This window comes from Colletotrichum karsti (genome assembly GCF_011947395.1).
Source record: "Colletotrichum karsti strain CkLH20 chromosome Unknown Scaffold33, whole genome shotgun sequence".
Taxonomy (NCBI): domain Eukaryota; kingdom Fungi; phylum Ascomycota; class Sordariomycetes; order Glomerellales; family Glomerellaceae; genus Colletotrichum; species Colletotrichum karsti.
Window position 1 is genome coordinate 520,067 of NW_024065933.1, and position 13,511 is coordinate 533,577.

The 13,511-nt window shown below is 39.5% G+C and overlaps 1 protein-coding gene across 1 annotated transcript; it reads left to right on the forward strand.

Annotated features, from left to right (window-relative positions):
• Nucleotides 1-11,943: 11,943 nt before the first annotated feature.
• On the forward strand, nucleotides 11,944-13,444 carry CkaCkLH20_09402 (uncharacterized protein; the record flags this gene model as incomplete). Its single annotated transcript, XM_038892117.1, has 3 exons — nucleotides 11,944-12,106; nucleotides 12,234-12,538; nucleotides 12,890-13,444. The coding sequence occupies 3 exons, from the start codon at nucleotides 11,944-11,946 to the stop codon at nucleotides 13,442-13,444; spliced, it is 1,023 nt and encodes a 340-aa protein (XP_038742700.1).
• Nucleotides 13,445-13,511: the final 67 nt, after the last annotated feature.

Sequence of the window (13,511 nt, forward strand, 5' to 3'; positions counted from 1 at the left end):
TCTCTATATTATAATATATTAAATTACTATATTAAGCTTAAAAAGTAGTTAAATAGATTTAACTTTAACTTTTCTTAAAGCCTTTTATATAATATATTAAGGAACTATCTCTTAGAGGTTTATTATTAAGTTATTAACCTCTTAAATAAGAGTTAAATTTAAATAAATACCTTATTAGCTAAAGTATTAATTTTTCTTGTTAAAAAGCTAGGGGGAAAATAGTAGTTCTATATAGATTACTATACCTTTAATACTATTAATATTTATAATTAATACCCCTTTTTATTAATTAAAGAGATATTATAATCTCTTTTTAATATAACCTAATTTATAAAGATAAATATTTAAATAGCTTTCTATAAGATTTAAATAATAAAGAGTAATAAATATAAAACTATCTTTTAGATATACTTTAGCTCCTTTAAGTAGTTAGTTATCTCTTTTAGACTAATTAATACCTTTATAACGTTTTAATAATATATTAATAGAGTTTTATATAATATATTAAATAACTTTATTATAGCTTATTTAAATAACTTATTAATTTATAGTTATAGCTTATAAAATAACTATAAAAAAAAGTAAAATAAATACTTTAGAGACTTTAAGAGGTAAAGCTATATTTTAACTTAAATAAGTATAAATTCTTAATAAAAATAATAAAATACTTTAGATTTATTATTAAAGCTAAAAAGGAGGTTTATTATAACTTAGAGAAAGTTAAAGCTATTAGGAAATAAAAGACCTCTTAAAATATTTAAGGGGTTTATAGCTTCTTTAGCTTTATTAATTTCTATTATAATTTAATAGAGGGGTTCTCTAGCTTTATTAAGCCTTTAACTTAATTTATAATAAAGGGGATATTATTTATATAGTTTTTAAAATACTAATTAGTATTTTAAAACCTTAAAATAGTATTTATCTTTAAGCTAATAATAGCTTAATAGGACTCTAACTACTCTATAGTAATAAAAATACACTATTTAGGAGTAGCTCTTAAGAGTTATTTATTATCAGAGAATAATAAAGAAGTCTTTTATTTAGTTACTTATTATTTAGTAAGACTTACCTTAATATAATAAAACTATATTATTTATAATAAAGAGCTATTAATAATTATTTCTTACTTTAAGGCTTAATTTATTAAGCTTAAAAATATTATAGCTTTATTTATAGTACTTTCTAATTATAAAGCTTTAAAATACTTTATAAATTTATAATTAATATTAAAATAATAAGTATATTAAATAGAGATATTAATAGAGTTTAGCTTTATAATCTATTATTATTTAAGCTCCCTTATAGCTTAGTTAGATACCCTCTTATAATATAAATAAAATAATATAGAGAAACTTTAGCTTAATATATAAATATTATATCTACTTTAAGTAGAAGAGAGAATAACCTTAGAGATCTTTTAGTTAATAATAATTTATAGCTTTAAATCTATTAAGGGGAAAAGAGACCCTATTTTAATATTAATATACTATTAATATACCTTTAGTACTTTTTTAGATAGTTATAAGTTATTTTAAGGGTTTATATTATTAATACTTTAAAATTAAGTAATTCTTATTATATTAATATATTAAGCCTATTAAGAGACTATTTAATAAAAGTTATAATAATTTCTTATTACTATTATAATTAAAATATAAGTTATAAACTACTTAATAAAAAGTAATAAAGTATTATTATATAAAGAATATATATAAGTATTTAAATATAAGCTATTAACTATAGCTATTTTATAAATAGTTTATAACTCTCTAGTTTTAAGTTATTTATATATTAACTTATCATTTATAGCTCTTATTTAGAATTAATATTAAAATAGAATATTAAAAAATATTAAGTAATTTATTAAGGCTTATAATATTTATTAATATTTATATAAAAATAGGTAATATTATTAAGGTCTTCTCTAACCCCTATTAATCCCTAATAGGTTTCAATTTTAAATCTCTATAGATTTTATAATAGAGCTACCTTTTTAATAGGATATTAATCCTTATTTTATTATAGTTATCATAAATTATCTATCTAAATATATATAACTAGAGCTAATAACTTCTATATTAATAGAGATATATATTAAATACTTTTAGAATATATAATAGAGGTTCTATAGCTTTTTAAGCTTAATTATTAGTAATAGAGGCTTAAATTAAGTTAAAAACCTTTAGTTATTATTATACTATATAATAAGAGTTTAATAACTTTTATTAATTTTATTTTACTTCTAAATAAATAGTAATATAAAGTAAATAATATCTAAAATATAAGCTTTCCTTAAGGCTTATATTATCTACTTATAAATAAATTAGCCTTTTTATATTTTAGCTTATTAGCTTACTTTATATAATTAGGACTCTTTTATAATTAATATTAGCTTAAATTAGCTTCTTAATAGGTTTAATATTATTTTAATTTTAATTTTACTATCTATAAAAGGGATAATTATTTCTAACTTAAGCTATATTAAGATATTTTTTATTTACTTTTATAAGGGTATTAACTTTATTTAAATAATAATAGCTTTTATTTAGTAAAGAGATAAATAGGATATAAATTAAACCTAAAAGGCTATTAATAAGTTTTAAATAGGGGATAAAGTATAGTTATCCCTTTAATATATGAAGACTAATTAGCTTAATAAAAGATTAAATTAAATAGTATTAAAATATTAAGTAGTTAATATATTAAGTTTATTAGATATTATATTAAATATTCTATAGAGAATCTATTTAACCTTTTATATTAACTTTATTAAATAAACATCTATTAACTTATTACTTTTATGATCATATAGTAATATATAGCTTAACTTAATATTTATATTATTACTAAAGAATAGAGATATTTAAAAAGAATATATTATAAAAGAGATTTTAATAATAAAGAATACTTCTAAATAGAGAGAAAATTAAAATATATTAATAAAGTAAATAAGTTATAATAGCTTTATTTAAAAACTATTAAAAGGTTTTTTAAATAATAAAGTAGTTTTATAATTTAAAATATAATATAGAAATATATAAGAGAATAATAACTTAATTTTAATTTATTAATAATAAAAAGCTATTTAAGCTAAAAATAAAAGTAATTTTACTTCTTAAGATATAAAAATAAAATAATAAAACTAACTCTACAGGATATAAAAAAAATATTATTACTTTTAAGTATTATTATTAAAAATATCTTTATTCTCCTCTATATTCTCTTTATACTCCTCTTTAAGAACTTAATAGTAATAGAGAAGAGCTAAAATAGATATATAGTAATAATAATAAATAAAGCTATTTAACTTATTAAGCCTTAAAATTCTATTATAATAATAACTAAAGATAATATAAAGAGTATTTTAATTTATAGCTCTCTATATTATAAAGTTAATAGATAATTATTATAGTTAAAATATAAACAATATACTATAAGCTATATAAAGCTTTAAATAAAGCCTATAAAAGCTATATATTAATTAAGAGTAAAAATAGTAATAGGGGTAATAAAGATATAAAACTTAAGTATAATAAGTAAAGTAATAAAATAGATAAAAGGAGCTATAATAGACTACTTAAAGTAGACTTAATAATAATAAATGGTAAAAAAGAAAATATAAAAAAAGATAGAGATATAATAGCTCTTATTAAACCTATTAAGGCTAATATTAAATACTATAGAGGTAATAATATAATTACTCTTTTTAATAAAAGTATTAACTTTATAATTAGTAATATATAGCTTAAAGTTAATAGTACAGAAGTATAAACTCTATTTATATTTACTTTTAATAGCTAAATATTTATAATAAAAGTTATTATTATTTAATATATAGCTATAACCCTTATTAATATAGTTATATTTAATATAATAAAATAAATAAATATATCTAATAGCTTTAAGGAACTAATTATCTTTATCTTTAGAGTTACTCTCTATAAAGTAGTTATTATAAATATAAAAAGAAGGTTTATTATTATTATTATTAAAGTTAAATAAACTATTAAAGGGGCTAAAAGAGAAGGAAGTAATAACTAATATAATAAAAATAAGAGGAATAATAATAAAGTAATGATATTAATATAGATATAAAATAAAAGGAGAGAGAAAAAAAATAAATAACTACTAGAGAGAAAAAAAAAAGAAAAAAAGTTAGAGAGTAAGAGATTTAATTTATAAGTTAAATAATAAAGTAAAATAATATATAATTAGTAATAATAAAAAGAGATTATTATAAGTAAATTTTTCTATTAGCTAGAGTAATAATAAATAAAGTAATTAATTATAGAGATAATAATATTTAATATAAAGCTATAAGACTATTATTAATAACCATTATTAAGATAATAAAATAAAGAGAATTAAATAGGAAGTATATTATAGGCTTAAGCCTTATAGCTTATATATTAAGGCTATAGTAATAGTATTATAACCCTACTATAGGACCCCTATAAGGATGCTATAGAGTTTATATACTCTACTCTACTTCCTTCCTTTTCCCCTTTTAGTTTATTATAATACTATTTTAGTACTACTAAGGTTCCCTCTTATAACTAGCCCTTAATAATTATACTATTATATTAAATTAGCTTTATTAATAAGGGATTATATATAAAAAGGCCTTTATAAAGCTATACTTAAGTAAAGAAGTAGCTTAAGTATAATATAAATAGTATTTAATATATTAGAGGAAGCCTATTAAGTAGTAATAATAATAAATACCTTTTAATAAGTCCTTAATTAAATATAGTTATAGCTAGTATAATAAGTATATCTTTTTATATAGTAATAAATATAACCCTATTTAATATAAGTCTTTTAATATTCATAATTCTTAGCTATTTCTTATACTAACTATATATATTAAGAGATAAATACTTAAATATTAAATATATTAAGCTATAATTTAAAAAGACTTAATATAGCTAAATATTTTAAGCTTATATTAAGTATAATAAAAAGTTACTATTTATAGTTGTAAAGTATAATAATAAAGCTATATATAAGAGATATATAGCTTATAGTTATTTTAAGTTACTTAAAGAGTATCTCTTAGAGTTTATCTCTTTATTAAATATATTTATATAAAATAACGTCCCTATTTATAAAGTAAAATTAATTATATAATAGCTAAGGTCTTAGCCCTTTATTTATATAGATTAGCCTCTATATAGCTCTAACCTTAATCCTATTAAGAATATATAGAAGTTACTTAAAGTATATATATATAAACTTAAGCTCTTATTTAGATTATAAAAGAATAATAAGGAGTTACTTAAACGTTTAATTATACTTATAAAGAGGGCTTAGGAGTTTATACTAATTAAAGTAGTTAATAACCTTATTAATTCCCTACTTAATAGGATTAATATATATATTAAGGTAAAAGGATAATATATAAAGTACCAAGAGTAATACTATTTAATTTAATAGAAATAGACCTTTTTTTAGATACTTTTTTTTATATAAATTACCCTATAATTAATATTTTAGTATAATTAATACCCTTAAGATGAGAAGGTCTAGGTTTAGCTAAATTTAGGCCCTAATAGGGAGACTATTAGGACTTTTTAGCGCGACTGTATTAAACACCCCAAACCGCCTCAGACATACCTCAGCTGGTAACCTCACTGACGAGTTACCCGCCGCGGTGATATTCTATATAGTAAAGCGTCTCAGTCTCAGCACCTCTAGGGAGTTGACTTTTCCGCCCAGCGGCTTCATGTGATGCCTCGTATCCCTCACTCAAATCAGTCAGTCCCATCCCTTTCGTATGCATGCGCGCGCATGCATACATTACCACCCACCCACCAATCCCCCGCCACCACACGAACCCCCTCCCTCCTCGAATCGCCTTCCATCAAAACCTCATTCGCCAATCGCGCGAGAGCGACGACGACGACGACGAGAGCCTCCGGATTTTCGTGATCGTGATCGTCATCGTCGAAAAGTGAGCGTCTCGCTTGGTCGGCCTGCAGACAGGTGGGCTAAGAAGTCTACTAGTGGTTTTTTCGGCGAAGGGACCTTCCGGGTACTGCTAGTGCGTGCGCAATACCCTTCTCGATCGTCGTCTTGCAGATTGTTAGATAAAAGTCCGTCGGTCGAAATATCGCGGGAAGAAGAGAGACGGGATTACAAGAGGTCGGGATGAGGGGTCTTTCAAGATTGCACTAGAAGAACCGAGGATGGGGGTTTTAGTGCACGAAGAGATGGCTGGTGAACCATCCATCCACTCGCTGCGACCTCCATGTTCCCTGCGCCGCTGAAGGTTCAAGGGGAACGAAACCACCCGCCCCGTGGGCAGTCAGTCGTCCGCCTATCGGGCCTTTGGGAGGGCGAAATCTTGTTTTTTGAGTAGGACAGCGATATGCTTGCTAGCTGTCGCGACTGCTGCACATGCTAACTAACAACCTCGCCTTTTCCTCCGCATGCATGCTGCGAATTGACTTTTGTGATTCACAAGCCTCTCGACTTCTTTTTGGTTTAAGCGGGAGCGATTCGGCCGCAGATACCAGAAGAACCAACGCAGCCAAGCTTCCATTGCACGTACGATGTGTTCGTAGGCGTATGGAAAACCAGATCCCCCCAGACCTACTCAGGCGGGTCACGCAATTCTGCAAGGCGTTCGCAGGCGACCCAGACCAGCTGGATCCGGCGCCGTGACCTCCCCGTGGGCGTGACCGGGTTCGTGATCCCCAGTTTCGCAGGTTTCTTCTCCCGGGACGCCGGATTGGACTGGTTTACGGGGAGGGTGAGGCTGGTGATACCGTGATACGGCAGCCCGTCGTGCGGTGTCTCGTAGGATTGTGCTTAGTAACGAGACTCGGAGACTGACACGCGACCGGAGGAGGCGAAGATCTAGCCAACCTCTCCATGATCAAAAAGCTTGATAGGCTTTTGGGGAGGTAAACGCACGAGGGCTGGTTATCAGATGTTCGCATGTAGCATGCCTGTCACCTGTGGTTGGCCCTCTCGTGAACCGTGCCTTTTGCGGGCTGAACTTTGGGTTTCCGGGAGCCCGGGGTTCCCTTAGCAGCCGGGGGACACGGCAGCACGGCATCGTCTTGCGGAGGGGCATCGTCTCGCGGAGGCGAAACGAGCTGTTTGCTTCCGGAAACCGCTGGATAGAAGCCAAAATCTAGTCAAGTGTCCGGGCGGAGCGGTTACGCCTCGGCAGATTATCGTCCTCCTCTGGACGACATCTGCTGGGATGTGTATCGAGATTAGGTAGGCCGAGTGACCCCCCCGCGGCTCCGATGCGGCTATTGCCACGAGCGCTATGGAAAGGGGCACGCAGCGAGCCATCGAGATGTTTGCCATGTCCGAGCGGGAGATATTCGTCCGGTGTTTTCTGTTTCTTGAGACGGGACGTTTGATCGTGGTGGTTTTAGTGGCATAGATGACGAACGAGACGAGACGACGGAGTCTGAGCAGCCCTCATTCACAGGCAAGACCAGAACCAAGTCGGTTAGGTCTGCCGCGTGTTAGTTAGTGTTGGCGCTGGCTCCTACGCCAAGCACGCTCACAAATCAATGGTTCCAACGGGCAAAGGGGCCATTTGCGGCTACGGCACCGTAGTACAATTTGTACTCGGTGGTGGCAGTGAGGGAGGGGAGCGTTGGGGAGGGTGTAACCCGATGCGGCGCCTCGAAACTGGTTGGTGATGCATATGGGTGACGGGGCTCGGGAAGACGGATTGGGGATTTCTGTGCTTGTTTCGATGGCGGCGAGAGGCCGAGATGGGACTTCGCAGCGAGTGCTAGGCTGTTATCGGCGCGAATGGTGCATTGGGGATGCATTGTTGTGGTGTGGGTGGGCACGTAGAAAACAAGAGAAACAGTCATGACGAGAAATGATGATCAGACTGCAGAAGATTCAGGTCGGAGTGATTCATCGAAGCGCAGGCAGCCGAGGGAACCGGCAGAATGGAGTTTGATGGAACGGAAATGACTCGACGTTCCAGCGGCCTGGCTTGCGGGAGCCTGGGGGCAACGAGAGAAATGATCGTGAGCGCTGGGGTATGAGGAGGAAAAAAAAAAAACAAAGAGACGATGATGAGCTGCAACAGGTCAAATCGTCAGTGAGACAGGCCTTGGCGCCAGGCCAACCGCCAGAAGGGGTGGAATAAGGCGAGAAAACTATTGTGAAATACCTAGACCCGGCTTGATGTTATTCGCGGGCTTGTTTGCGCGTGCCCGAGATAACCGGCGGTGCCGGGCTTCCTCGTATTGACGCCGCGAACAATAGGAAGTCGGAAATCCTCAGAGGCAGGGCATGTCCGGATAAGGGCAAGGCGCGACTTGGCCCGGAATAGCAGCGGGAAGGGCGCAGGGAAGACGAATGAATACTGGTACCGCAGTAACCAACAATGAATCCAATAAAGAGAAGGATCAAGTCGTCTCCTCAGCTGGTTCATGTTGGGCAGAGCGGTGTTTGAGGTCCCAAACAAAACGTGGCCGCCCTGCGCAGGAACAAGCAAGAATGAAATAAGGCAATTGATAGTAGTGGATGCATCACGACTCAGACATGTGTTGAGACTTGAACAATCAGCCCGAGTACAGAGTGAAATAAGCAAGGAGATGAAAGGGGCGATTCAGATATGAAAGATCCAGAAGATGTGATTGTCGACGCCTTGGAATTCATCCGAGCAACACTGAAGCAGCTTTGTTGACTTGTAACTTGGTAGTGCAACTATGCTGGTTGCATCTACAACGTCTTGTTGCTTCAGATGGCTCGTATTGACGCACCTCAGTGACAGTCGGTGGTAAGAAATCGAGCCAGGAACATGGGAATCTTGCGAGGTGAGAGGCTGCGGCGGAATTCCTCCAAAATTGGATGGGGACCCCCTAGTCCTGGTCCTAGTCGTAGTCGGAAGCGGACTTTGGCGACGAGATGATCGCTGTGGGGGAGACGTTTGCCAGGATTGTTTCCATCTTTCAGCGCTTCACTCTCACTCTCGGCGGTTGGAACTTGGAGTCGGAGGCTCTTAGTATCAATCATCGCTTGTTACCGCCGTGCAGCTAAGGTTCGCAGCCGGACTACGGCAAGGAATGCTGGCATGATGCTTGTTGGATAAACATCGGCCAGGTACCGCCGTACCGTTGTATCTTTGGTCGGCGAGATCCACCTATCAGGTAATCGCAGCTGCCAGTGTGGCATGGTCTGTGCATCGATTCTTGGCGGGTGGAGAGTGACGACATTCGACATGGTGTCAGGGTGTCAGGGGGGGAAAGAAAAGAGAGAGAGAGAGATGGCAGGATCAGGAGCAGGGCTCGAGCAGGGGTCATTGTGCTCCTGGCGCCAATTGCGCAGTGACAGCGACAGTGATCATGACACTGATCATGACAATGACATCGCAGCCTCTGTCAATGTGGTGTGGAAAGGGGAGAGTGTGGAAATTGCTGTTGGAATAGGGAGCAGATGCAGAGTAATAAACGTCTGAACTTTCCATCTCGAGTTTAAGCCCACTCGGACTGCTCTCTCGGTCCGTCCGCCCTCTGCACATTGCGTTTGATTTCGATGTTCATCGAGACCCTGCACGCCTGACAAGTGCTAAACTGCATCAGGCCAGCAGCATCTCGGGATGGATGCGCCGGCCGCGCGGGCGGATTCTCTGTGGCTGCGCCCGGGATGTCGCGTCGACGTTGGCCGTCGTTTATCTCGGTCGTCGTCGTTGTCGTGCTGTACGTGTACGTGTATTCTGGGCGCAATTGTCAATTGATGATTCCCTGCCATAGGGCGGCTGAAAAGAAAGGGAGACCAGGCCAGAGAGTGATATGGATAAGGCAGATAAGGCAGGCCGAGAAGCGAAGATTCTTATGTGCGGAATTATGAATGAGGAAGGAAGAGGGTAAAAAAAAAAGTTTTGACAGGAAGAGGCAGGAGGACCAATTGCTCCTACCCTGTACCTGATAGCAGTTTGGTGAATGCAACATCAACACCACCACGACACCCCTAAAGGTATCGTCTGAGTGTCTTCATAGTGTGCTGCTTCCGCTGCTTCTGCCTGGTGATGATGATTCCACGTACTGACCAGAATCGTGGCGACTGGAGAGACTCCAACTGGAAACCCGAGACTCAGACCAAGACCTACCTGATTGATGACTGGCACAGCACAATGAATGCAAGGTGGAACCTGCTGGTGCTGCTGGGTTGGTGATTAGAGACTCCATTTTGTCCGAACCCGAAGCAACCCCCGTCCTTGCCCTGGCCTTCTGGTTGGCTATCGGGTCGTGTTCCTCCTTCCTGGTCCTGGACTCTTGAAAGGACCCCGGTCACGTCAAAAAAAAAAAAAAAAAGAGTCCACATGTTTCTGCAAGTGCCAACCACCCACGCCTTCCTCTGCGCCGGCGGACATGTTCTTTCCAAGTCGTCCTTCAGTGAGATGAGGCCGGTTAGGTTGCTATCTGAATTCCCATCCAATCTGCTAATTCCCTAGCGTCGACCGGTGCACCTGCCGCAGCCGTGACCCGGCTTCTGCCTTTTTACCTGTAACTTCCTCTCTCTGCTCGATCCACCCGTCTTTTCGATATTGGAACATTCTTTCTCGCTCTCTCTCTCTCTTCTCGTCTTCCTTTTCCATACACTGCCCCTTCCCTTCCACCTTTCACTTTAGCTCCATTCGCTTCTTTTTTCTCTCTTTCCCTCTGTTTATCCCCCCCCAAAGTACCTTACCTGTACTCCGCACCTCGCGCCTTTACCTTCGTTGGTGAGCCCAGCACCCCCCGGCCACGGAGAGGAGAAAAACACCACCACCACAATCGCTTCACTGCAGCAAGCATTCGTCTCTCGCTTCCCTGCCCTTGTTTACTTGGGGTCTTACCTTTTGCTTGCTATCGGTGCCACTACCTGCCGTTCGCTGCAGCTGCCTGCAACAACTCTGCAGATACTACTCCATACTCCACGGCTACCGGATCCCAATTGTGTTGCTTGGCACCAACCACTTCGCTTGCTTGCTTCTTCGGCCTGCATCTTTCGCTTCTCCAGTCTCTTCTGACCTTCTGGCCTTCTTTTCTACCTGGGACTTCCTGACCATCACCACTCCCAACCTGCCACCTCCCGTCACCTTCACCTCTTCACCCAACAGGACCGGCACCTTACCCCAAGGACGCCTTTGTCATCCACGACGGCATCAATTCGATTGCCCTCTCGACAGACCGAGTGCAGCCTTCACCCGGGTCGTACCTCGACGACACATACCTACGCCAGGAACTATTTGCCGAGGAGGAGGCACCATAATATACCACTGCTCTTCATTGCCTGCTGCGCACCTGGCGGTCTTGTCTCACAAGTCCCCAGTTCTTATTCCCAATCCACGCGCTAGTTGTCTCTAGGGGCAATCATTCACTCGCTTTTTGAGTGCTTGGCTGCTTTTGCTGGTATTACCTTACTCGGGCGGCATTCGTCTTGATTTCATCCGGAACCTCTCTGTCCACACTTGGCGCCAGCAAATCTTGTCCCGACGCCACGACCCGGTCTGCTTGCCTGCCTACCTTACCTTCATACCATCTCTCCCTCCGCCCTCCCGGCCATATCCTCGCTCGAGTAGGCACGACCTCGAGACCTTTCTCACTCGTATCTAAACAACACCATCCTCCGACTCGTCGAGTATCTGGACCGTCAGGGACGTCTCGTCGTCTTCGCTTCAGCGTCGATTCCCGTGTGGTCTACCGACTGCCCTGCGTGGCCGTGTAGGACAGACACCGGATCACACCTCTGGAGGCGGGATTTTAACCTTTCCTCCCGCTGCACGCCGACCGATCCAGGCGTCAGATGTCAGCTTTGTGAGGCCTTGACTCCGGGAATTGTGAGTGACAGACTTTACCCCGTCATCGCTTCCGACCCTTTGCCCAAACCTAAATTCCTGCCTCCCCCTCAAGTTTGGACGCTGCGACTGACCGATCCCTTCTTCTCAGGTTTGCCCATTACGAGGTAGTAGATATGGCATTCACCGACCGAATCACGACGTATTGGGGCATACTCGCCCTCGTCCTTCTATCATGGGTTTCGCTGGCCCAAGCGACTCCCGATCCGAGGATCCTTGAGCCTCGCCAGTTGAAGCAGACCCTCTGCTCTAGCCAAAATACGGCCTCCATGAGCGCAAGTATGTTTACCCCTTCAGAGCACATTGTGGCAGTTCGATGGCTGGCCGATACGGGCATCTTGTGCCGGCTTCTGCACGCTCAACGCTCTATTGAAGTAGAAACACGTGTGCTAACATTCGACCGCAGATCTCAGTATTTGGCAGACGAACGGCCTGTGTACGGATTTTTGCAGAACCATGAATTATGCATTTGCCATCGTCCAGTACCAGTCTTGTTGGTGCTCAGATGTTGCCCCGGCTTCATCGACCGAGGCCGACGTCGAAGACAAATGTAATGACATTTGCCCCGGCTACGACACCGAAAAGTGCGGTTCAAGGCCCAACTACTACGGCTACCTGCAGCTTGGAAAGACACCTACCAGCACTGCTGGCAGCGGTAGCGGCGGTGGCGGCGATACCACCACGACTAAGGCTCCGGCGGCTACAACACAAGTGAGTATCCCCCCCAGTTCCTGTCGTGAATTAGCATGCGTGAGCTCGTGAAAACACTGCCCGATTCTCCACCATCCAAGACTCCCATCACCTCACCAAACCATGATGTGACGCCCTGGCTTAATCGTCTGGAACCAGGCCCCTCCGGCCCCTCCTGCCACAACCGTTCAAGTCACAGTTACTGAGACTGCAAAACCTCAGGACACGACGACGTCCGATCCCGAAACGACAACCACGTCGACCTCCTCTGTATGCCTCTACGATCCCAATTATTCGCCACTTTCGATGCTCTTCGTCTCACGAATGACAATGTGCGTTGTTGGAGAAGATGGGTGCTGACTTCCGATTTAGACGTCGAGCAAGCCGAGAACGACAGTTCAGACTATCACAGCCGACGGCACCGTTCGAACCGTTTTCGTGACGCCGACAGCCACGGGTACAGAAGGTGCGACCGGCGCTTCAGAGTTGACACCCGGGAGCCAGTCGTCAGGAAGTGGAATCAGCACGGGTTCCGTTGTCGGGATCGTGGTCGGCGTCATTGTCGCCGTGGTGGCCTTCGCTGGCCTCTTCCTCTTCTGGTTCTTCAGACGTCGCAAGCAGCGCAAGGAAAGCGAAAAGTACGACGAACCCAGCCACCGTGGCAGCTCGGCTGGTATGAACAGCTCGCCACGTCACCCGGAGATGGTTGTCACTGTGGACGGTGGACGATGGGACGCCGACTCGACCAGCGACCACCGACGCAGTCGCCTCATGGCGCACGATCCCCGCATGGAACCCCTCGGCAGAGGCCTGTACGTGGCCAACAACAAGAGCGCCGAGAGCATCAACACACTGCGCGACGACCAAGACTACTCCCGCAAAGTTCACAAACCCGTTCTGCGAGCGACCAATCCGGATCCTGAGTGAGGGAAGATGGAGATACTGGGCGGACCAAAATGAAGACATTCATCGTTTACGACGCACACGAATTCGG